Source organism: Xenopus laevis, chromosome 5S (assembly GCF_017654675.1).
Source record: "Xenopus laevis strain J_2021 chromosome 5S, Xenopus_laevis_v10.1, whole genome shotgun sequence".
In the NCBI taxonomy this organism is placed as follows: domain Eukaryota; kingdom Metazoa; phylum Chordata; class Amphibia; order Anura; family Pipidae; genus Xenopus; species Xenopus laevis.
The window spans coordinates 51,087,238-51,114,409 of record NC_054380.1 but is presented as its reverse complement, the minus strand read 5'-3'; the positions used below and the strand labels follow the sequence as shown (position 1 = coordinate 51,114,409).

The 27,172-nt window shown below is 39.4% G+C and overlaps 1 protein-coding gene across 1 annotated transcript in view; it reads left to right on the top strand.

The window, feature by feature from the left end:
• The window catches only part of cep170.S (centrosomal protein 170kDa S homeolog), a 97,392-nt gene that overhangs the window by 56,138 nt on the left and 14,082 nt on the right, over window positions 1-27,172 (top strand). Inside the window, exons 9-13 of the mRNA XM_018265340.2 lie at window positions 7,290-7,924; window positions 16,896-17,016; window positions 18,936-20,591; window positions 21,302-21,551; window positions 24,203-24,350. Of these exons, the coding sequence (XP_018120829.1) occupies window positions 7,290-7,924; window positions 16,896-17,016; window positions 18,936-20,591; window positions 21,302-21,551; window positions 24,203-24,350 (2,810 nt within the window). The remainder of the gene's footprint in view (window positions 1-7,289; window positions 7,925-16,895; window positions 17,017-18,935; window positions 20,592-21,301; window positions 21,552-24,202; window positions 24,351-27,172) is intronic.

The following is a 27,172-nucleotide window of genomic DNA, read 5'->3' as shown; positions in this document are numbered from 1 at the left end:
AAAACTGTACAGGGTATTCTAGACGGGGCATTGTGAGTGTCCTTTATAGTGGAAGAATAACCCCCTCCTTCAGCAAATCTATGCCCCTTTTAATACAGCTCAAGACTTTATTTGCTGCTAATTGGCATTGCATGCTACAGCCAAGTTTATTATCTACAAGGACTCTGAGGTCATTTTCCATTATGGATTTGCCTAGTGCAGTCCCATTAAGGGTATATGTGGCTTGGATAATTTTACATCCCAGGTGCATGACTTTACATTGATCAGTATTAAACCTCATTTAGCTGCCAGTTTGTCAAGATCCTGCTGCAAGGATATCACATCCTATATGGAATCAATTAGGCTGCATAGTTTTGTGTCGTCTGCAAACACTGATAATATACTTACAATGCCCTCTCCTTAGTCATTAATGCAGTTAAATAAAAGTGGACCCAATACCAAGGGCCCTCACTAAGAACCTTAAGGTGCCCATAGACGCAAAGATCCACTCGTTTGGCAACATCGCTTGCTTAACGAGCATGGCTATATCGGGGGTAATCTGATTGTTCGGCCGTATGGCCGAACGATCCGATTACGATGTGCCATGGGCTCCAGCGGATCTCCGCCGGACGAAAGATGTTGGCAAATGCCACACACGTTCTGAAAATCGTACGAATCCTCGATTCGTACGATAGGATCTGTGTGTCTATGGCCACCTTTACTCCAAGTAGAGACCATTAACAACCACCCTCTGTACCCATTCCTGTAGCCAATTTCCTAACCATGTGCAAACACCTTAATTAAAGGGGTGGTTCACCTTTGAAATAACTTTTAGCGTTATGTAGAGAGGAGTGATATTCTGAGACAATTTGCAATTGGTTTTTATTTGTGGTTTTTGAGTTATTTCGTTTTTTATTCAGTAGCTCTCCAGTTTGCAATTTCAGCAATGTGGTTGCTAGAGTTCAAATAACCCTAGTAGCCATGCACATATTTGAATAAGAGACTGGAATATGAATAGGAGTAAATAGTTAGATGAGTAATTAAAATTAGGATGTGTAGCCTTACAGAGCATTTGCTTTTTAGAAGGGATCAGCAACGCCTATTTGAAAGCTGCAAAGAGTCAAAACCAATTGAAGAGTTGCTTACAATTAGCCATTCTGTAACATATCAAAAGTCAGCTTAAATGTGAACCACCCCTTTAAAGAGAAGCTGACAGCAAAAAACTTATTTAAAAAAAAAAATGATTCTTCATTTGAAGTTAACTTTAGGTCATACTGACTGTTTTTTTTTCACTTAATAAATCCACTCTTCAGTTCTGCACCTGACTGTCTGCCAGCCCGACTGTAGCTTTCTCCTAAATGTAGCTAGATTATGTCACAAAGGGGCAGAGCTTCTCGTCCCTTGCAGCTTCTACTCTCAGGAACTTCTTGATTCTCTCCCTGGTTTCTCTTGGTCTACATCCTGTGAGTTTTCTTTACTTCAGCTTGGTCTCTACCTCTCTCCCTTCTAGTGTGTTGCCTACCTGCTTCAAAGAGCTCTCTCTCTTTGTCCCCCTCTTTGTAACTCGATTCTCTGTATGTAAGGAGAAAGGTGGGAGGGGGGGAGTACTTTGGAGCAGGCAGCAACGGAAGCCTATCTCCTCATGTTACAAAGAGGGGGGCAGCATGAGGGAGAGAGAGCCCATTGAAGCAGGCAACACACTAGAGGGGAGAGAAGTAGAGACCGAGCTGAAGTAAAGGAAACTCACAGGCTGTAGACCAAGAGAAACCAGGGAGAGAATTGGGAAGTTCAAGAGAGTATAAACTGGCTCAAAAGGAAGGGAAACTGAATGAGAAGCTCCGCCCCCTTTTTGACATCATCTAGCTCACATTCTGACAGGCAGCAGGAGAAAGCTACAGTCGGGCTGCCAGACAGTCGGTGCAGAACTGAAGAGTGGATCTATTACGTAAAAAAAAACTTTAATGAGAAAACAGTCAGCATGACCTATAGGTAACTTCAAAGAAGAATAATTTTTTTAAAAGAAGTTTTTTTGGTGTCAGCTTCTCTTTAAGCCCAACAGACACAGTCGTTTGTGGGGCACTGTATCAAACGCTTTGGAAAAATACAAATAGGTCACATCTATTGCTCCCTTGCTGTCCAGCATTTTACTTATCTAATCATAAAAAGCAATCAAATTTGTCTGACGTGACATATCCTTCATAAAGCCATGTTGATTGCTGCTCATTATGCCTTTTGCAAGGACAACATTATGATCCCTTAACAAGTCTTAAAATAATTTGCACACCATAGATGTCAAATTTCCTGCCTATGATGGCCAGGCTGATTGTAATCACTTTTTAAATATTGGAATGACATTAGCTTTCCTCCAATCCATAGTTACCATACCACATGAAAGCGAATTTGAGAAAATCATAAATAGCTGCCGGTCTAAAACAAAACTAAGCTTTCATGTCACCCTGGTGTGTATGCCATTTGGTCCTGGCACCTTGTTCACTTTCAATTTTATATGAACCATATCCTGAGCCTCAACCACTGACTAGATTGACCTGGGCCAACAGTAGAGCTATGAGGTGAGCCTGCTGTGGAAGTACCTCAGGCTTTAATTATAAGTGAATTGCTACTTGGTGATTTGCTTTTTGTATTCATATTACAGGTTTCTTCAGATTTACTTGAAAGGGGGTGAAATGTATTTTGTTCAAGATGGCTTAAAATAGAAGTAAAGAAGTTAATAGGAAAGAAGAGAAAGGCATTTAAAAACTACAAGTCTGTGGGAACAGAAGCTGCATTTAATGAATCTAAACACTGTAATAAATGTTGTAAAACTGCAATCCGGAAAGGCAAACATAGGAAATGAGGAGTGCATTATGACAGAGGCTAAAACTAAACCCAAAAAGTTTAAGTATATTAATAGTAAAAAGATGTGGTTTGAGAGTGTTGCTCCTTTAAAAAATGGTACCAATATGGTTGTTACAGATACAGAAAAGGCAAATGTGCTAAATCATTCTTTTCTTCAGTGTTTATAATAGAGGAGTCAAAGTTCACAAACAGCATACAAAAAGAGGGGTACCAGTCACTGAAAGATTCCACAAGGGCCACCAAAATCAAAGTTAAAAATATAATATTTATTTTAAATTCATTAAAAAAGGAACAATATCTCTATTGGCCCTACTTGTTTCCAAGGCACTTAATCATGGACTCAAAGTCAAAATTCACACTTGGTGTGGAAGTACCTACATCTTCTTGTGATGAATATAAGTTGGGCACATTTCTCCCACCTTAATGACATCATTTGTACTGCATATATCCCCTCAGTTTGCCAGCACTGCCACCAGGCAGCCATTTTTCCTCTGACACATCATTAGTGACAACTGCAAACAGCACATGTGCCCTGTAAATTTCACGCGATCAAGAATACAGGCTTACACAAGCATATCCTGATTGAATTGAGAACTGTAGTGGTAAAGTTGAGCTCTGGAGAGGAGGTTACGTGAAGAATATGTTAGAATATGAATAGTGCACAGCTAGAGGAGAGTGTCTATGCAAACCATCAAAGCCACCTCTTCACTGGCTTAAAGAATGGAGGACATGTTTAGTAACATGACTGAGAAAAAAAATGACCATGTCTAGAAGCTAAAGCAAATTTTTGTGGGAGGGGGCCGAGTGGGTTAGAGAAGGAATTCTGAGTGATAAAGTGGATGCTGCAGCCTTACTATTGACCTATTAAGAACCAGAATGGCAGGCATATATTTCAAAAAGGCTGTTCACTAATTATATTTTTGTAGTTGGGAGGGTTTACATGTCCTTTAACCCTTTGCCTGCCAAGCACATACACCGGTCTAGCGGGCAAGGGCTTTAACTGCCAAGCCCGTACTTTATATGTGCTTGCAGTTATAGGCACTGGACTCTGCATCTGTGGCTTTAGCCACCTCTGCAGAGCTTTAGCATCATTGACAGCCCCCTGGGCAACGAGGCTGTCATGTCGGCCCTGCGACGGGATTGTCACAGGGCCGACCTAAAAGAGGCAGACGCATCGGATTGCGTGTCTGGCTTGCTGCACTGCTTCTGCCTTCTTACCTTGTGCTCCTGCGACGCCCACACAGTTCCTGTGACGCTGAGTCTGCAGACACGCTTCTACAGGACCCCTCCAGCCATCAAATCGCCCAGGAATGGTAAGTGGCCTTTATTTTACACACTTACATACCGTTATACACTCACACACACACACATATTTTATTTTACACTTATATACACTTATATGCACTTATATACACACCCTGTCACACAATTTTTGGAATGTATACACTTTAATTTTTTACTTTTTCATTTTACCACTTTGTGTTTTTTAACCTCTAAAAACTGTTTATTATGGCAGTGTGACTATTAATATGTACGTATAATCTATTTTGGCCACTAATTACTGTTATTTCATTGATTTACACACTTTTTGTGGTTTTATTGCAATTTTATCCCTGCATTATTGTGAAGCCTTATGTATCTTTAGTATAGTTTTGCTGTTTGGTGCTTTGGTAGAGAAAGATGTATTTTACCTTGTTTGAGCTTTCAGAATATGTACCTTTCGAAAATATATGGTTTCCTGAACATACTTTTTTCTACCTTTGCACCCCCCAAATGTAAATGTGTTGATTTTGCAGTACCTGAAATGACAGACCATACGGGGGGGTCTTCATTTTGGGAACCCTATGTGCCACATGCTTAAGTAAACCTATACATATTAGGCATAACACTGTTCAGAGAACCCCAGGCTTTCATATTTTTAGTGATTTGTCGTGATACCTAAAAGTATTGTGGAAATATGATGCTGGAGGGTGGAAATTGTGAGGTTATTTTTGGAAATGTCACCAAAATCGCCAGATTTAGGAGAGATTTGCGGCTTGGTGCTTTGGAGTAGAAAGACATGCATACCCAAATTGGATTCGGGGGAATGTGTACTTTCCAAAAATATATGGTTTTCGGGGCGAAAATACTTTTTTCTACCTTTGGCCCCCCCCCCAAAAAAATTATGTAATTAGGTTGATTTTGCAGTACCTGAAATGACAGACCAAATGGGGTGTTTTCATTTTGGGGCCCCTATATGCCACGTGCTTAAGTAAACCTATACATATAGTACATAAAACTGTTCAGGGGACCCCAGGCTTTAATTTTTGGGGTGATTTGTCATGATATCTAAAAGTATGTGTGGAAATACGATGCTGCTGGTTGAAATTTTGAGGTGATTTTTGGAAATGTTACTAAAATTGCCAAATTTAGCAAAGGTTTGTGGCTTGGTGCTTTGGAGTAGAAAGGCATACATACCCAATTTGGATTTGGGGGAATGTGTACTTTACAAAAATATATGGTTTTCTAGGGTGAACGTACTTTTTTCTACCATTGTCCCGCCCAAATCTATGTAAATGTGTTGAATTTGCAGTACCTGAAATGACAGACCATATGGGGAGTCTTCATTTTGGGGCCCCTATATGCCAAGTGCTTAGGTAAACCTATATATATGCATATAAATGTTCAGAGGATCCTAGGCTTTCATATTTGGGGTGATTTGTCATGATACCTAAAAGTATGTGTGGAAATAAGATGATGCAGGTGGACTAGGTTTGCGGCCTAGTGCTTTGGAGTAGAAAGACATGCATACCCAATTTGGATTCGGGAGAATGTCTACTGTTTGAAAATATATGGTGTTCTGGGGTGAACGTACTTTGTTCTACCTTTGCCCCCCCCCTCCCCCCAAAACAATGTAAATGTGTTGATTTTGCAGTATCTGGAATTACAGAACAGATAGCTCAAATGGGGTGTCTACATTTTGGGGCCCCTATATGCCACATGTTTAGGTAGACCTGTACATATTAGGCATCAAACTGTTTAGTGGACTCCTGGCAATCATATTTCGGGTGTTTTACATTTCTGTAAAAAATTTTTGATTTGCCAGAATCTGCTTTTTCTAATAATGCGTTGTTTTATAAGGTAATCCTACTGTTAGTGGAGTGTTTGGCCTTGAAATCAGAAGTATGCTGTTTTGCGGAACAGTGCTTTGGAAATTTGGTAGTGTACTACTTAGAGGTTTTGATCTATACAAGTGAGAAATATCCATAAAACTATATATATTTGGTATTGGCACGTTCAGGAGACATATACCTTTCCAAATCTGCTGTGTTCTAATACATAAAATAAATTGTTTCTGATATATGTGATTGTAATATGCGAAACATTATTTTTTTTATTTTATTAGAAACTTATCTATATCTTTTTACAGAAGTGGAATTCATATTTTGAAAGCTCAGGTTGTCCTGAAAAAAACAATAGATTGTTTTCCTGGGTAAACTAAAAGACCACCCCCCCCCCCCCAGGAAAGGCCCTTAAAGGGAAAGAGTACAAAATGTCTAAAAACTGGTTAGCAGTAGATGTTCGCATTTAGGACAAATCGGCTGGCAGGGAAAGGGTTAATGCACTGATAAATGTTGACAGTGTTCTTAAGGGAAAAAAAGTGCTTGCTAAAACCAGTACATTATATAATGCTTACAACTATTACAAATTATTGCAAAAGTTAATTATGTGCAAAGTCATATTGAGAAATATATACATTTATAGATCGCAAGTTTAGGCCTGAATGTGCGTTAAATTTCCACATATCGCCCGCCAACAATTAAACGGACGCCCATTGACTTTAAAGTGTGTCAAATGTCGTTGGCATCAAAATTGTCGATGGCTTTTGACGCCCGTAAATTAACGTCAGCGTCAAAATTCACGTTTTGAGAAACAGGACAAATTCACCCATCAGAAATTTTCACGAGTGTTTACATTTCTTGGTGTTTTTATGGCAAAAATTAAATGCCACTGTTTTAAATAGTTTAATATGTTTGCTTCCTTGTGTATGCTAGAAAATATCTGCAAATATATGATAAACACTCATAGATAATCAAAATATTTCTTTGCATATTCATTTTTTAAAACGTTATAAATATCAGCCCAAATGATTACAGTAGGATGCAACATGTGGTTATTTCCAGAGTGTGCATATTGTATATGCTGCATTCAAGGGGAAGTGCAGTGAGTGCATTGGCAAAATATTTTGAAAATAATTTTCTACTGTAATAACTACTTTACCCAGGTAAAAAACAATGCCCTTACAATTAGTCTTCACAGTGAACCATTCAAATGAATGACATGTTTTTTTATATTAAACCCCCACAATTAAATGTTTATATATTTTCGTTCTGCTTAATATTAGTTATTTTACTATTCTTGTTTAATTCACAATATGTCTTATAATCTTTCTTCATGTTTTCTGTTTTTAACAGGACACACACATGATGACGGAACACAAAGTGATTATGAAAAGAGTGGGGCTCAAAAGCGTCTCAATAAGAGTACTAACTTTGACGAACATTTAAGATCAAGAAATCTTGGACAGAAGTTAAATATAGCATGCCATTCTTCAGGAAAACACCAAGAAACAAGTCAAACTGCTTTTATGATAGAATTTTTTGATGATGACCATCCTAGAAAGAGGCGTTCCTATTCTTTTACACAGAATGCAGGTACTGCTGGTCCAGAAGCTCCTTATCCTATACCCCAGTCAAGAATTGAAAAGGTAAAAGCTGCTGACCGCAAACTATTAGCAATTGGTTTACAGTCTGGTACATCTTCTCATAGAGTGATCCACAGCACACAGCATGCAAAATTGTTATTGAAACAAAAATCAGAAGAACCCTGTGCACCATTAATGCTGTCACAAAATGTGCTATTAAGAAGCTCTGGAAGTCTTGGACATCGAACAAACAAAAAACGAGTCATAGGGTATGAATTCGAAATTCCCTCTGTTTCTGGTAGTGATAAAGGACATTTTGATGATCAAGCAGACAAAGTGAGCAATGCTAATGAATGGGACTTGCTAAGTCAAGAGGAGACTGACCCTTCCAAAATTATTGATAAGGTAGGAATAATTTTGCTATAGAGTACACCATTACCTTCCATTTGTACTGTAAAAAAATGAGCAGTTATGAAGCATGTTCTCATTTAAGGTGGAAAAAATCCTAAAAGCAAATGTCATATATTTTATGAATTTACTGCACCAGCCTTAAAGTTGAGCATCTCGGTTACAGCAATGATTCTTGGTTTCAAAAAGTTCTTGACTTACACTGAAATGACAAGCACACAATTTCACCATGTTCATTTTTAGCACTTTCTAGAAATATCTTTGCAATATTTGGATTCATTGGTAATCCTGTAGCCCCTCTGTTTATAGTTGATTATTGACAGCATCATCAACTTCACAAACATCCCATTCCATCCCATACAATGCACATTAACCATATACTATATGTTGTATGGCAGCTTTTAAGGACATTGTCTAAGGATTGTTGTTAAGCAGTTTTGAGTGTTAAATCCTGCTGGGGCTGTAAGGAATTTAACAAAGTTTGAGAGATTAAGAGTTTCATTACTAAGGGTAGAAACATTGCCTTTTACAGTGCTCTTGAATCTTGGTGGGGTTCAAATTCTTGCACTATTATACCTAAATTAACTGTGTTAACTATCTTAGCAGTTTGGGCATATAGATGATCGACAGTAAAACTCACATTTTGGATTTTTCATGGTACTAGACAAAAATAGTGTATAATCCGAGAAAATGTTAAATCGGGGATATTATGCAACTTTCTTTTGCCTAGATTGGTGGACACGGGCACCATGGGGATGAAGATCCTCTGGCTCGGAAAAAGGGCACAAAAAGGTTAAAGTGGCTCCTCCTCCTGCTTTGGGCTTCATCCCCTGCCTACTTCCTCAATCCTCAGTTTTCTTTTAGTGTCCTCAGATGGAGGACGGCCACTACGTGGCTGGGAGCAATGGTATCGTTTAATCAGGTATCATGCCACAATAGAAGTCAGTGATTTTTCTTCCAGAACCCCTCCAGCCAAGAATCGTCTTCCTAAGAATTCTTCTATGAAGTGCTTATAGCCTTTCCGCTCTGGGGGCTCCCCTCCACAACCGTGGGCTACTGGTTCCCGCTCCCTGGAGGCTGCACCAGAGGCCAGCACTGGGTAGCTGCAAAAATTAGCACACACTGCTGGCTGAGGAGGTAAGAACATCCCTCCTCCCTCCCCATACACCATTCCTCCCTCCCCATACACCATTGCTCTCTCTCTTGCGTCTTTCTCCTGTTCTTCTGCTGTCTGCGCATTTTTCAGGGGCAGTTACCTGCAGTCTGTGTTTACTCAGCATGATTCGTGGCAAATTCGCAGCGCACAAACAGTAGCCATCTTGGTAAGGTCCTCAGTGAGTGCACCAGGAACTTTCGTCACTAGACGTGCTTTAGGGCAACATCTTGGTAAAGTCCACTCCTTACCAAACTTCCGCAAGCACTCTCTTACTTTTCCAGCAGCCATCTTCACTGTAGATTGAAACCAGCCTATCCTTAGCCATCCAAGCTGATTTTAGCAGAACAGGTAAGGGTTTTCTGCTCACTAAAACCTACTGAAGCTATTGCACCTTTAGGTAGTACTAATACAGTCTTGTCATCCGCAGATCTTAGACAAACGCTGCACAGACTCCAGTCATATCATTACAGGTATGGTGCTCTTATACCCTACCATACCACACTAAGCCTTATTAGACAAGGTGACACTAGCTTCATAGTGGCAATGTCACAGACTCATTCGTGCTGCAGTGACACTAAAGGGGACAGTGATCCTCTCTCCATCCCTCTGGACCCTCATCCCCTCTACTCCTAGAACCCAGTTTTAGGGGGTATTTCTTCTTTGGAGGGTAGCAATTAACCCTAACCATAACAGACAGGGCAGAGGAGCAGTCCCTTCCCAAGTCTCAGGCAACAGCACGTACAACTCCTTTTGTCTGGTATTTTGCATGCGTCTCTTGCATAAATTTTCTGACAATTCAACTGAGCCGTTGTGTGGCCCCTGTAGATCCACCCCTACAACAGTACTGCATTTTATCAACCCAATGCAACCCTACCAGCCAGCTCTGCTACAGTGCTTTTCAAATTAGCTCAGATCTGGTGCGCACACTATCTCTGTCACTAGCAGGTCTTCAGAACCTAGCCAGAATACCCTAGACAAGGTCTTAGAGCACCTGTCTACACAACCTCACAAGGCGGGCACTTAACAGTCTACCTCAAAAAATCCAACCCCTCCACAACCGGCTTCGACGAGCAAGAGGAAGCTTCAGGGGAAGAGGGATAGATACTCTCAGGAGAAGATTCAGATCAGGAGCAGGATGCCCATAGATTGCAAAGAGAGGTGGAAACCTTGATTCAGGCAGTCTTACAGGCATTTTGCTTAGAGGATACCCTGACTTTGGCAGAACCGAGCAAGAACATATTCAAAAGACTAAAGAAGTCCTCTTGTGTCTTTCCAGCTTTTGAACAGCTGGATGATATAGTTAAGACCCAATGGAAAACACCTGACCACAGAGTCCAATTTTACAAACGCTTTACTCAAAACTACCCTTTTCCACAGGAATGTACAGACCTTTGGTCTTCACCCCCAGAGGTAGATCGACTGGTCTCTCGTTTATCCAAGACCACTACTATTCCAGTCGCGGATGTGGCATCCTTCAAGGATCCTATTGACAAGTGACTTGAGGGATTCTGCAAGGCAATATTCACAGCGGTAAGGGGAGGCATGTGGCCCATATTTGCCACTGCTAGGGTATCCAGGGCAATGGAGGTTTGGGTGGAACAGATGGCTCAGAGGATCCATCCACAGACCTCCTTCTGACACAAATCGAGGACGCAAATGCATACATCTGGGATGTGGTTTTGGACACTGGAAAACTTGTCGCAAGGGCTTTCACCCAATCCATTGCAGCCAGACATTTCCTCTGGCTAAAGAACTGGTCAGCAGACCTTACCTCAAAGAGATATTTGGTCAGCCTTCCTTTCGTGGGAAAGCAATTATTCGGTGCTGAATTAGAGAAAATACAGTTAGGTCCATAAATATTTAGACAGATAACTTTTTTTTAATTTTGGTTCCTTATATTACCACAATGGATTTTAAATGAAACAACTCAGATGCAGTTGAACTGCAGACTTTCAGCTTTAAGTGGGTTGAACAAAAAGCCTTTTTAACACAATCACTTCATTTCAGAGGTTCAAAAGTAATAGGAAAAATTAAAAAATTTAAAATTATATTTTAATTTCTAATACTTGGTTGAAAACCCTTTGCTGGTAATGACAGCCTGAAGTCTTGAACTCATAGACATCACCAGATTCTGGGTTTCCTTCTTTTTAATGCTCTGCCAGGCTTTTACTGCAATGGCTTTCATTTGCTGTTTGTTTGCTGGCCTTTCTGTCCGAAGTTTAGTCTTCAACAAGTGAAAAGCATGCTCAATTGGGTTCAGATCAGGTGACTGACTTGGCCATTCAAGAATATTCCACTTCTTTACTTTAATAAACTCCTGGGTTGCTTTGGCTGTATGTTTTGGGCAATTGTCCATCTGTATTATGAAATGCCTCCCAATCAATTTGACTGCATTTACTGTAGCTGGATTTGTGCAGACAGTATGTCTCTGAACACCTCAGAATTCATTCATCTGCTTCTGTCCTGTGTCACATCATCGATAAACACTAGTATCCCAGTGCCACTGGCAGCCATGCACTCCCAAGCCACCACGCTGCCTCCCCTCTGTTACAGACGATGTGGTATGCTTTGGATCATGAGCTGTTCCATGCCTTCTCCATACTTTTTTCTTGCCATCATTCTGGTAGAGGTTGATCTTGGTTTTGTCTGTCCAAAGAATGTTTTTCCAGAACTGTGCTGGCTTTTTAGATGTTTTTTTAGCTAAGTCCATTCTAGCCTTTCTATTCTTGAGGCTTATGAGTGGCTTGCATCTTGCAGTGCGCCCTCTGTATTTACTTTCATGTAGTCTTCTCTTTATGGTAGACTTGGATATCGAAATGCCTACCTCCTGGAGAGTGTTGTTCACTTGTTTGGCTGTTGTGAATGGGTTTCTCTTCAGCATGGAAATGATTCTGCGTTCATCCACCACAGTTGTCTTCAGTGGACGCCCAGGTCTTTTTGCGTTGCTGAGTTCACCAGTGCAAAACAAACTGTAGCTTTTGTCACTCCTGATATTGTAGCAATTAATCGGATGGTTTTTTTTTTGTTTTTGCAGCTTAAGGTTGGCTTGTTTCACCTGCATGGAGAGCTCCTTTGACCGCATGTTGTCTGTTCACAGCAAAATCTTCCACATACAAACACCCACCTCAAATCATCTCCAGGGCTTTTATCTGCTTAATTGATGACATAATGAAGGAATTGTTCAAACCTGCCCATCAGGTCCGGACTGAGAATTAAAATAGGCCCTGGCATTTCAGGTACACAGAGGCCCAATCAGCCCACACAGAGGCCCAAACGGCTCCCACCAGCCCACTAAATAGTGACTTTCTATGTGACCTTATAGCAGCCCCTCTGGCATTTGCCAGAACCCACAGATTGCCAGTCTGGGCCTGCTGCCCATGAAATAGCCTTTGAGTCAATTGTTCAATTACTTTAAAAAGGCATTAGTTCCTCATATTTTTAAGCAATCTTTTTGTTCAACCCACTGAATTAAAGCTGAAAGTCTGCAGGTCAACTGCAACTGAGTTGCTTCATTTAAAATTCATCGTGGTAATGTACAGAACCAAAATTAGAAAAAAAAGTTGTAACTGTTCAACTATTTATGGACCTAACTGTAATTTCTCAGGCTACGGGAGACAAGAGCACCCTACTACCCCAAAACAGGACTAAGAGGACTAACTTTAAAAGAAGGCCATTTTTTCGTCTCTTTCGCCAACATCAGAATCAAAGTGAGGCGTAGAGGCAGAAAGTTCAGGATCCCTGGGTTCTACACATATTCTTCCACGGCTATCTCGTAGAATTTGCACATCTACCCCCAAGAAGGTTCTTTATATCAAGGCTTTCAATAAGAGAGCTTAGGCTTCAGTGTTCCAAATGGTTCTACACGCTGTGGCCACTTCCGGAGTAGTGGAGACGGTCCCCACCAAGGAGAGAGGTCTAGGGTTATACTCTAACCTCTTTATAGTACCCAAGAAAGATGGAACTTTATGCCCGGTCTTAGACTTAAAGAGATACTGACATCAGAATATAACCTTTTTTTATAACTATCATAACATTGTCTTTGAATGCTATTTATAATTTTGCCAATGCTTTTTACATTACTTTTCTTACTCTTACCTGCCATATTTGTGCAGCAGTAGTCCGTTAGCATTAGAACTGTAACTGACAGGCGGAGAAGGGACAGTCAGGTTGGCAAAACAGGTTTAGGAACTTCAAGTGACTGTTCCTTACAAAAGCAGAACTATCAGTGAAAAATGATCAACATAGCCTATAAGTAATTTTTACTGTAGATTAATATTTTGAAAAGAAAATTTTTAGTGTCAGTATCACTTTAAAGGTGTTAAAGTGATCACGTAAAAAAGCACAACTTTGAGATGAAATCCATTCAGTCTGTGTTAATGTCACTGGAAAGGGAGGAGTTCATGGCAGTGATAGACATCAAGGATGCCTACCTACATGTACCCATACACCCCAACCACCATCAATTCCTTCGCTTTTCAGTGGCAGGAGAACATTGGAAATTCATGGCATTTCCCTTCGAGCTATTTTCCCAAAGGTCATGGCCGCAGCCCTAGAGGAGCCACGACCGCAGGGCATCGGGGTCATACCATACCTGGACGACCTCCTTGTCAAGGCCCCTCCTTGTCTGTGGCCTCTAGCCACACACAGTGGTAAAAAACATCAACTCACATGGGCTGGCAAATAAACTTTCAGATGTCAAGACTTATTCCATCACACAGTATTTAGGCCTTGTCCTAGATACTTCAGCGAGGATAGCATTCCTTCCGCAGAACAAGATCAGCTCCATTTACAGTCGATTATCGGCTCTTCAGAGGACGGAACTAGTACCGCCACGATCCGCCATGAGGGTCCTGGGGACAATGGTATCATCAGACCATTACAGAGGCTGATCTTGCAACACCAGTGGAAGAACCGTGCAAACCTAGACTACAGGATTCCGTTGTCAAGTCTAGTTCGAGCATCACTCTCTTGGTGGCTTCAACCAATGATGCTTTATTCAGGAAAACCATTCCCCAGCCACAGGTGGACAGTCATAACAACAGATGGCAATCTGCAGGGGTTCTAGGCGATCTAACATTACAAGGACGTTGGACACCAGAGGTGCAACAGCTCCCCATCACCATCCTGGAAATCAGAGCAATCCACCACTGACTAATTCACTGGTCAACCAGACTAAGAGGTCTACCGGTAAGAATACAGTCAGACAATGTGATGGTGGTGGCCTACATCAACCACCAGGGAGGCACAAGGAGTCAAGCAGCGCTCGCAGAAGTACAAAGAATTCAAATATGGGCAGAAAAAACAGTCCCAGCCAAGAGCAGAAGGGGTGGAGGTGATACTGGTGGCATCATACTGGCCGCACCGCACATGGTTCACTGAACTAATAAGCCTAGCAGTGGACGCACCATTCCATCTTCCAGACAGAAGAGACCTGTTATCACAGGGACCAATCAACCTCCCAAATTCAGCACGGCTGGCTTTAACGGCATGGCACTTGATCAGGACTCCAGATAAGGTGTCCCACAGAAGGCCATACCAACATTGCTAAGGGCCAGACCTGTTTCGGCCCATATGAAAAGCACCCAATGAAATGCATTTTAAATTGGTGAGTTCACAAAAAACATAAATTATGGAAAACCATAAAATCAGGGTATGTAAAATTACAGTTTCACTGTAAGTGGGCTTATATGGGTATAAGACCTTTGGTGTTAAACATATAATGGGACAGTTTGAAGAATCAACTTGGAACATTGTCTGCAAGGCAGGCTCCATCTTGATAACACATGTGCATTAGAATTTTAACTAATGCCTTAGTAAGTAAATAGCCTTCACACACAAGATTAATCGAAATTGTTTGGCAGACAAAACAACTAAAACCTCATTATTTATATGAACATATTTAGAAAAAACATGGGTTTAACTATCCATACTGCTGCCTTTAATCGACAAAATATGTTGGAACCTTTAATACACTGCAAATTAATTAAATTGAAGGTGCTGGTTTTTTTTCCTGCAGCTCAGTACTCAAAGGAAGCTGCTAGGCTCCATCCAACAACTTAATATTCAAAGCAAAGTACTATGCTTCATGTATCCCAATACTCGAGGGAAGTACTTGGCTATATTCTGCTGCTACGTTCTATTGAATCCTGGTACTAGAAAATGTAGTTAGCAACTCAGTACTCAGTGTCTACTCATTATATAGATTGTAGAGTGGGCTTAGCTGGTAAAACACCAGGCCGGGTCAGTATTACAAATTTACTGGTGATATATTCTCACAATAACTAGGGATGTTCTTTGTCCATCCAAAGCAAAGTGCTGTGAATTGACAGCATTGGGACAGAGGGTTTTCAATGCAGGATGCTTTTGATTGGAGAAAATGAAACCCAGAACTGCCCTTCATGTAGTGATTTATGACGGGAGCAAATAAAGGGGAAACATGCTTTAGACGCAAGATTTATATTTGGTATGGCATTAATAGGGATATTCTGAGATCATTTGCTTCTTTATCTTTATTTTTTTGTAGTTTTCTTTTAAACTTTTGAAGGTAACCTTTTGCGACAATAGACACAGCATACTTGTGATTAAGAAATAATGTATTGGTGTCATTTTTGACGCAGAAAACTTTTCATGCTATTTAAACTCTTATACAACAGTAGGTAATGTACACAGTGAAAAAAAGATTGAAAAATATCATAAGCCACTCCAGTTCTGCTTTTAAGGTGATTTTCTTTGTAGGGGTAAAAACAGCAGTGGAGAAAAGCCTGTCCTTTCCTGTATGCCTAGTGACAGTAAAAAAATAATTATTGAATATAAGTCCACCTGTGTGTGCAGTCATGGCCATATATAGGCAGACAAGGGCCCATGCCTACAGCGACCGCTTTATAGAGCTGTGTGCTGTGAGACACAGACCACATTCATTCACTTTGCATAGAGGACACACTGTAATATAGGCCAAGCAGTTGCAGATAAATTATTAGAAGAAATACTGTTTGTACTATTTGTTCTTGGAAGAATCCAGTAACAAAACCATTGTTCTTAGATTAAACCAAACCTTCTTCATAAAAGATTTGTTGGAAACCCACACCAAACCTTGGATTCAGTGCATCCCTACTATGTAGTGGAAATTTTTTTAATAAGTATTGAATATCTTTCATACATTTTAAAAAGCCTATCAGTTTTCTTTTATTGTGAATGAACCTTAAAGGAATTGTTCAGTGTAAAAATAGAAACTGGGTAAATAGACTGTGCAAAATAAAAATTTTCTAATATAGTTAGTTAGGCAAAAATGTAATGTATAATGGCTCGAGTGACTGGGTGTGTAACATAATAGCTAGAAAATTACTTCCTGCTTTTGCGATCTCTTGGTTTACAATGACTGGTTACTAGGTAGTAACCAATCAGAGACTTGAGGGGGGCACATGGGTCATATCTGTTGCTTTTTAATCTGAGCTGCAATCTGAGGATCAATTGCAAACTCACTGAAGAGATATGTCCCATGTGGCCCCCCTTCAAGTTGCTGACTAGCTCAGAGTAATAGAGCTGAAAAGCAGGAAGTAGTATTCTGGCTATTGCATTAAACATCGTCACTGCAGCCTTTATACATTACATTTTTGGCTAACTAACTATATTAGAAACATTTTTTATTTTGCACAGCCTATGTATTTACACAGTTTTTATTTTAACACTGACCTGTTCCTTTAGGGCTGTACTGAGGTTTTAGAAGCTTAATTACTACATAGAAGATAAACAGAAACGTTCTTTATAGGTGTTGTTCTAGTAAATATAAATGCAAAGTTGTATTTCTCATTCTAGGAAGCTTCCGCTAGAAAAAAACAATGGGTTTCACAGTGGGCAAGTCTTGCTTCAAATCACATAGGACATGACCAGGAAAATGGAAGATTTGAAAGTGATGTACCTGCTGCTGTTGAAAATGGTATTTTCTGTTGTTTAGTAGTTATTAATAGTCATTGATGTAGTCTGCAAATTTGATGTGAAAATAACTATAAAAAAACATGAAGCCCAATGGAAACGTTGCTTATAACACATTGTATAACATAATAAACATTAACTTAAAGGTGAACTACCCCTGTAATAGACACAAAGTGGAATTTGTAAAGTGTTAATTGTAATTTCACTATTTTAATGATGTTTATGAAGATATTTTGAATAGAAAAATGTCTTCAACTAAATTTTGTAGTGGTATGGTGCTGTTTTTGAACTTAGAGATTGTTTTGTGTATTAGGCATTATAGACTACTAATACTATTTTGTGAAATTTCCCATTATGACATTGCTCTAACGTTATCTCTTATTAATGGCATTAACTGTCATCACAACATCACTTAGCAAAGATTTACATAGCTACCCCACCCTTACAGTGAAGAGCCATTTGCTTTACTTAACGTCATCATTTCTTTCCTCTTGACTGAAGGTGTGTTCTCTTGGTTTTCTGCTTGATAAAGATCCATAATTCATTATAATGTAAAGTGCCTCTTTTCTAAACCTATCCTTTATATATATCTCTTTGGTCTTTCCAGCTCATGGACTACTTATGGACTGGTGTCCAAAACTGCTTTATATACCCATGGTAAAGTCTTGTCAGAGTTCTAAAGAGAGGCAAAAGTATTTTTTCACCCCTCCAGCCAACGACGCGTGAGCATTGCTGGTTCACATAGCGGCCTGATCCTATTTCTTTCCTAACCACCTCTCCTGCGCTCAGATTAACTATTACAGTGCTCAGCCCCAGCAGAACTTTTTATCAAAATATGTTGTGCCTGTGTAAATCTGCATTGCATGAACTTTACAGCATACGTGTTCTATTTGCAGAGGGAAAATGGCCTCCGGGTGAAAGCTATTTGTTTTAGAAAAATGTAATGGCGCTGGCAAATAATAGAGGGGTATATGCAGTACAAATGACGTGGCTTGGATGGGGAATATATGGCCAACTTTTATACATGGTTGGGAAATGTAGGCTTTTACATGTCCTTTAAGGAGGCTTTGAACACAATTCTAACTAATGTATAACTAGCACTCGGTTGTTTTTGGCCAATTGCATTGCTTTGATTTATTACTGTTGAAACTCATTGTTCTGACTAGTCCTTCAATTTATTCAAATCTGCTCCTCAGCTCTAAATGTTCATCAGTACTACTAGTATTGCTCACTTTGAGCCACTTGTTCTTTTATCTATTTTTTTGTTGCATTCTCAGAGTAGCAATTAATGTGTTTACTTTTTTAACAATAATTTTTCTTTTTATCTTGGTACTCATTAACCTTTTTTCTTTCTTTCAACACTCCAGCCTTAGAGCTTTCTACAGCAAGCACTGTCAGGCATTGTAGAATGTCCACAATACATAGTGGGGTCAAGTCAAACATAGTGGTTTACACCTGTCTTGCAGTTTTTAAATTACCCCTAAAATGAGTCTGATTTCCTTAACAGGATACTGTAAATTTAAAGTGTATATTTTTAGAAAAACGTGAAATGTAGATTTGCAAACAAGTGTGTAACTGGCTTGAGCATCACTGTTTTTTATATCATTCTTTACACTAGAATTTCTTCTCTGCCTGATTTTGTCCCAATAGCTTGTATGCAAGGACTGAGGTGGTGTTAAATAATAGGGTAAATTATGGTTTTCAATATTACCATGGATAATGACAATGCAAGCATTACGTTACATCTATATACTATACATAAAGTATTGTGAAAATCACAGTTATTTTAAATATGCCATTTTTTAAACTTGAGGTCTTGAACTTTCTTCTTGAACTTGGGATCCCATAACCCTAAAATTGTAATTGATATATATTGTAATATGATTTTTCAGTTTTCTGATTTTCTTTGTATCTCCATTTTAGATGCAGACATTAGTGAATCAGGAATTTCAGTTAAAAGCAATGGTTCAGCAGCATCTTTAACTGGTCAAAATGATCGTGTCAGGAGAACATTACCCCAGCTCCCTAAAGAAAATATAATTCCTAAGTTTTCTAAAAGTAAAGGTGCCCCTCACAGATCAGAGATTGGAGAAAAACAAGATACAGAATTACAGGAAAAAGAGAGACCAACTCATGTACCCAAGTTTAACTCTTTAGAAACAAGAGGTGTTGCAAGAATGGACCACATGGGTGATGATAACACTCTAGAATCCAAAGCTAAACATGACCAGACTGAACACAATCAACGTTCTTCTAGTAAACCATTCTTAAAGCAAGTGACAGGCAAGCCAATCAAAGCAAAAGATCCTTCAAAAATGAAAAAATCATATTTGTCTCAAAAATCCCCTGATATACAATCAAATCAAACAGAAGATGGAAGGAAAACAGAGACTGTTCCAAATATACACAGCTTAAAAACTGTTGAATCTGATAGAAAAGATACTGCAAAACCATTAGTAAGACAAGGTAGCTTTACAATTGACAAGCCAAGTACAAATGTTCCTATTGAGTTAATTCCACGTATTAACAAACTGACTGGATCATCACCTATGTTTGCCTCTGTAAATGATTTAAGACAGAGAAGTGATTCTGTAGACACTGACTCTAGCATGGATACAACACTACTTCTGAAAGACACAGAAGCAGTCATGGCTTTTCTTGAGGCAAAGTTGAGAGATGACAGCAAAACTGACGATGGCCCAGAAACACCAAGCTATAACCAAGATAATTCTATTTCTCCTGAATCAGATGTTGATACAGCTAGTACCATTAGTCTTGTTGCTGGTGATGCAGAAACAAAATGCCTGCAAAAGCGAAAGACAGTTAGCAGTCTTTACAAAGAGACTTCCTATTCTGTTTCCAAAGACTTTTCAAAATCTGTAAACAGAGAAAAAATAGACAAAAAGAGTAAAGGGCGAGCTCATGAAGTTTCATCAAGAACAGATATCTGTAAAACACTGCAAGCAAGTCAAAGAAATAGACAGCCATCTGCAGGCTGTTTAGCTGATGAACAAACATCTAGACTATCATCAGTCTCCGATATTGTATCATCTGATCAAGAAACATACTCTGGAAAGTCAGTTCCAAAATTTGAGTTAAATGTAGCAGATGAACGTTTGCATTCCAAAATTACCAAAGATAAAGGTGCGTTAGTAAAATCTACTCCTTCTAGTAAATCTGTTACACTCCCAAGACCGCGTCCCACTAGGACTTCACTCTTGCGTAGATCACGCTTAGGGGAGGCTTCAGATTCAGAAATTGCTGATGCTGATAAAGCATCTGTTGCTTCTGAAGTATCAACTACCAGTTCAACATCAAAACCACCTTCTGGTAAGAAAGCTCTCTCAAGGATTGATTTGCTTGCTCAGCCCCGTAGAACAAGACTGGGTTCATTTTCAGCTCGTAGTGACTCTGAGGCAACAAGTGCTGGTTCTTCTCGTACTCCAGAATCTAGAAGTGGTTTAAAATCTCTTCCTCCAACAGACATTAAAGGATCTACTCGAGCCAGAGCAAACAGCATTTCTCGTTTATCAGACACAAAGACCAAATCTGTTGCACAAAACCATAGTTCTCCCCCTTGTGAGTATCTTAATAGTTTGATGAGCTTTATTTCTGATTTTTTGAACTCATGAGTTTAATTGGTTTAAATATTATTCTCCCTTTATACTTTACATATTTTATTATTGTTCTCAGTGATCTTATCTTAGAAATTATAGAGGATATTCCTCCCCTATGGAAAAATGGAAATATTTTCTTTTTATTCCTTGAATAGACTTTAATCATGCCTATACACATACAGCATAATCCACATATTTTCAGATCTATTTGCCTCTACCCAAGCTAACTGGAACAAAACTGAATGTTATACAGCTAAAAGATGAGGAAGAGGGCACAGGAAGTAGCAGGTGTTAAAACAATGATCCATTTTTTACTTAACTATAATTAATTAAAACAAAAACGTTGCATCGATTGAAAGAAGTGGTTTAGGAATTGATATGCTGACAAAGTATGAAGAAGTCTGAAGAAAGTTCTGTCCCCTAGATCAGTTTTTAAGATGCAGTTTTTACAGTATTGACCATACACATACATGAGATTTTAATACTGATCAGCACTTTGTCCTGTTTATTATAACTTGGCAATTTGTAGTACCTACATTTTAGTGTAATAGAGTTTGTATGTGATTTTTAATGTGTGCTTGCCTTATGTTTGAATGAAATATTGTGCACCCTGAAAAAATCCTAAAACTAAAAATGATTTCCCCCTCTTTGCAACAAATGCATTCTACGCAGTAAATGTCCGGTATAGACACACTACTCCAGAATATGCTTCCACTTCAGAAGATGAGTTTGGATCTAATCGAAACTCGCTTAAACCTACACGACTTCGGACTTCTCCAGCTAAAAGTCAGAGGTTGCATTGCACTGGAATTGGTGCATCAATTCAGCCTGCAACTATAAATGCCTCAACATTTAAAAAGAGGGTTAAAGAACAAGAGGATTACATTTGTGACTGGACTGCACATCGAGAAGAAATAGCTAGGTAAAGTGGATTTTAGGGATATATAATTAATTTGTTTTTATCAGATTTTACTTAATTTCTTTTTTCTTATACATTTTTTAATATTTTGGTTTAACAAAATAAGCAAAAATATGTAGAAAACATGTTATGAGGCAAATAGTCAGAAGCCATTCCAGGTAGATATGACAAGAACAGTCATGACAAATTTAGAATTGTTTATGCTGTAGGGGCTTATATTGCATCAGTTCAGATTCTGTGAGATTCTGTCACCATTGAAGGCTTGATACTGCTCCATCAAGGTCAAAAATTCAATAGTAGGTAATTATTGGGCATGACCAGAATAAGAGTTTTGTGTCTCCCTACATCTCTTACAGCAATAAAGTTGTATATTTTTGTAAGATATATTTGATTTGAAAAAGAAAATGGCACTATTGTTTGGCAATATGAGTTTTAATTCTTCTCTTAACCCAGAAGAATAAGCCTGGTAGTTGGGAGAGGTGTAAATTACCCCATAATTGAAGATAACTGTCTTTGAAATTTTAAGCTCTCCTAATATTATTTTAAATGTAACTATTAACTACAAATAGGCCAATGATACACAAGTATATTTGTTGCCTGTGACAAATCTCAACTTCTCTGGATGACTGATTTCGTAATAACGGGTAGTAAAAAATATATGGTGCTTCATTTTTCCAAAGTCGCTCAAAGTTCCCTCAAGAAGAAACTTCAGACGACTTTATTTGGAAATTCAATAGAATGGTTACTACTGCAACTTTTGTGTGAATTGAATATCTGTGGCCACACCAACGATGTGTGCTAGCAGCATCATGTGACTTTGGGTTTGGGAGGTGGAGATCACTTCCTGTTCATTTACTTCTGAGTTGGTTCAGAATACTTGTGCTTGTGAATGCTTTGTTAATAAGTGGTATCAGCTGTAAGGCTGCAAGATAAGCTTCAGCACCATTTTTTTACTTTAAATTATATATGCTTGTATGTGGTGAAGCAATTGGATACTTGTAGCAGTTAGTATCCAATGTACAATTCAAAGCAAACTAGTTCAGTGAGTGGCATGCAAATGTAACTAAACGGTTAAAACATAACCTTTAATTTGATTTACAATTAAAAACGTTTGTTTCTATACATACTCGCTGCTCCAACAGACTGTTGGCAGCACTGGACCATGTCCATAAAAATACACAATAAAAACCGCATTTGGTGGACCCGTGTAGTGGTATACAGTAATCAGCGTTGCTCTTATTTAAGACATTTAAATTATATATGTAGTGGGCAGTTTCTGCCAATTGAGATAGGGTCAGTAATTCAAAAAAATGTTGAGTGCTTTACTGTGATAGCTCTTACTAGTGTCAATAAATTTGTCAGGCTCGTTTCAGATCGGGATGGATATTTTAAGTTCTGGATGGAATAATAAAATTCTGTAATCTTTATAGCAACACAAGGAATTGTAGAAACATAATTTTGTTAATTTTAAATTTCTTTTGTTGTAGATTTATTTTTATAGTAATGTGTGCGTTAAAAAAGCAAGAGCTATTACTATTGGCCACAACTGTGTGTTTTGACATACTTCAGTTTTTGGTACCCAAATATTGACTTTTTTTTTCAGATTGATTTCATTATTTTGAATTATTTGTATGAATATTGTGTATTTATTTGAATGCTTAGAAATTACACTTAGATGAAGTACATAAATCCTTATTTTTTTCAGCTTGTTAAGCAGTGTACAGGTATGGGATCTTTTAGCTGGAATGCTTGGGAGATAGGGGTTTTCCAGATAAGTCTTCCTGTAATTTGGAGTACTGTGCCTTAAAGGGATATTGTCATGGGAAAAAAAATGTTTTTTAAAATGAATCAGTTAATAGTGCTGCGCCAGCAGAATTCTGCACTGAAATCCATTTCTCAAAAGAGCAAACAGATTTTTTTATATTCAATTTTGAAATCTGACATGGGGCTAGACATATTGTCAATTTCCCAGCTGCCCCAAGTCATGTGACTTGTGCTCTGATAAACTTCAATGACTCTTTACTGCTGTACTGCAAGTTGGAGTGATATCACCCCTCCCTTTTCCCCCCCAGCAGCCAAACAAAAGAACAATGGGAAGATAACCAGATAACAGATCCCTAACACAAGATAACAGCTGCCTGGTAGATCTAAGAACAACACTCAATAGTAAAAACCCATGTCCCACTGGGACACATTCAGTTACATTGAAAAGGAAAAACAGCAGCCTGCCAGAAAGCATTTCTCTCCTAAAGTGCAGGCACAAGTCACATGACCAGGGGCAGCTGGGAAATGGACAAAATGTCTAGCCTCGTCAAATTTCAAAATTGAATATAAAAAAATCTGTTTGCTCTTTTGAGAAATGGATTTCAGTGCAGAATTCTGCTGGAGTAGCACTATTAACTGATGTGTTTTGAAAAAAAACATGTTTTCCGATGACAGGATCCTTTAAAAACATTTGAACATTATGAAATAGCACTGTTTGCCTCCATTATTGAATTATGCTAGCTTAGTTATAATCAAGTACAAGGTGCATTTGGAAACTGTTAAAGTATGAAGCTATGAGAAATTACATTCCCATATTTTCCAGAATAATAGCTCCCACACCTGTGACATTATCTTGTATATGCATTAATTTTTTTCTATTTGGTTGACAGAATAAGCCAGGATTTGGCTCTTATTGCTCGTGAAATTAATGATGTAGCAGGAGAGATAGATTCAGTGACATCATCAGGAACTGCCCCTAGTACCACAGTAAGCACTGCAGCTACAACTCCTGGTTCAGCCATAGACACAAGAGAAGAGGTGGGAGAACTTAACTGTTTAATTATATTTGCATGTTAACACACTGTGCATATTAAGTTAAAGAGCAACTAATAGCTACTTTTTTAATTAAAATTTGATCCCAGTTCCTTGCTTCTTCACAGATCAGATTCATAGATTTTTTAAATCTCCAGTCAGGCATAACAAACCCCTTCCTATCTGTAAGCCTGTGTCACAGGTTGCATATGGAAAAGGCAGGGTCATGTTTTTACAAGCACAAGGGCCGAATAACCAAGAGAAAAGTTATTTACTTGCAGTGATCATAACATAACATAACTGAACGGCAAGGTATTTTCAGGGAGATTTGTTGTCTGCGATATCGTATTTGTAACACAAGCAACAAAATCTTCCTGTGTGTCATTGCACCTAAATGAACACTTTTGCTTACAGGGAAAAGGAAGGAGAGACTGTAAGGATATACACTAAGTCATCTGTTATGGAATTAGATGTATTCAAAGAAGGCAGTTGTTCTCTTGGGCAGGTTGGGAGCTTTAAAGGAACAGTTCCATGTAAAAATAGAAACTAGATAAATAGATAGGCTGTGCAAAATACAAAATGTTTCTAATATAGTTAGTTAGCCAAAAATGTAATGTATAAAGGCTGTGTCAGGCCCGAAGGCTCAGTTTGAAGTAACGGACCAAGGAGGAAGCTTGCAGGTTTCCAAACACAGTTCGCAGTACAATATGGGGTCAAGAGAAAGAGTAGTCAGACGGGCAGAAGATCAGTTCAGGCAGCAAGTTGTCGTAAACAGGAACAGGCAGAGGTCGATATCAAGAATCCAAAACACAATAGTAGCACCCAGGAACACAATGAAGTAGAACCTATTCACGGGCAAAGGCAGTGGGTCCTTTTAAACTGATTTTTGGCGCCAAAACGTGTGTAGATGGCGCTGGCGCAAATTCGCTGCGTCCAGACGAGGCGCCATTGCCGACTTCCCACGTGGCCTGCCCTGGGCGCTGCCATTTTGGATGGAACGCCGGCGGGAATGGATGCGCTGGACCGCGCTCCTTACAGTAACCCCTCCCCCACGGGGGGGCCTCCGGACCGCCAGGACTGGGTTTAAAATTTCTTATGGAACTTTTTTAGAAGAAATGGAGCGTGGATATCAGAATGTCTGATCCAGGAGCATTCCTCAGGTCTGAAACCTCTCCATTCCACCAAATATTGAAGAGTTCCTCTGGACATGCGAGAATCTAAAATTTTCTCCACCTCGAATTCAAGATGACCGTCCACGGAAATTGGAGCAGGAAAAGACGAAGAATGGTCAATCAATGCAGGTTTAAGAAGGGACACATGGAACACATTAGGAATCCGCATCTCGGATGGAAGTTGAAGACGAACCGCTACAGGATTAATAAGTTCGATTATGGGGAAAGGACCGATGAACTTGGGACCCAATTTAGCGGAAGGAAACTTGAGGTGGATGTTCTTGGTGGAAAGCCATACTTTGTCCCCAATAGCATATGGAGGGGGAGGAGCTTTTTATCGGCAATAGAACTCTTCTCCAGATTGGTCCTAGTAGCTTGCCAAATTGCGGACATATGAGCCACTTGATCATTGGCTGCAGGTACATTGGAGAGAAGAAAGTCTTGTGGAAAAGCCAAAGGGTGCTGACCATACACACAAAAAAAAGGAGATCTCTCGGAAGAAACATGCAGAGAGTTATTGTGAGCAAATTTGGCCCAAGGAAGTAAGTCAGCACAATCATCCTTACACAAGGAAATATGGCATCTTAAGAATTGTTCTAGTGCTTGATTGACACGTTCAGAGGCACCGTTGGACTGAGGGGGATACGCAGACGAAAACTGTAGAGAGATGTTGAGGGATTTACATAAGGATCTCCAAAACTTCGAAATAAATTTTGAGCCTCTGTCAGAAATAATTTCAACGGGAAAACCATGGAGACGAAAAATATGCTGGATAAATAATTTTGAGAGTTCAATAGCAGAAGGTAATTTGTGGAGAGGAATGAAATGGGCCATTTTACTGAATCTGTCGATTACAACCCAGATGACCGTGTAACCACGGGATGGTGGAAGTTCCACAATAAAATCCATGGCAAGATGTGTCAAGGGTCGAGCGGGAATAGGCAGTGGTAGTAGTAACCCCATAGGAGAAGAATGACTGGACTTTGAAGCGGCACACACAGAACAGGAAGATAGAAAATCTTTGACATCTCTCCGTAGAGAAGGCCACCAAACCAGACGAGACAATAATTCAGTCGTTTTCTTGATTCTGGGATGACCGGCTTGCTTAGAATTGTGTGACTGACGAAGAATAGTCTGGCAAAGATCCGGGGGTACAAAGGCCACGCCAAATGGTGTATCAGAAGGTGTAGAGGATTGTGCCGACAGGATCTGTGATACCATGGAAGGAAATAAAGCAGCTACAATCTTTGCTGGAGGAACGATGGGATCATCGTCCTTTAGACATGAATCCACCGGGAAAAAAATTCTAGACAAGGCATCCGCTTTTTTATTTCTGGAACCGGGACGGAAAGTGATGATAAAATTAAAGCGAGAAAAGAAAAGAGCCCACCGAGCCTGTCTGGGATTAAGACGTTTAAGAGCTTGAATAAGTTCTTATGATCTGTGAATATCGTCACAGTGATTGTTGAGCCTTCCAAAAGATATCTCCATTCCTCAAGTGCCAATTTTACTGGCAAAAGTTCTCTATTGCCCACATCGTAATTTCGTTCAGGCGGGGAGAATTTCTTTGAAAAGAAGGCGCACGGGTGAAGCTTCCCATCACTGAGTTGCCTTTGGGAAAGTACCGCCCCAGCACCCATATCGGAGGCATCGACT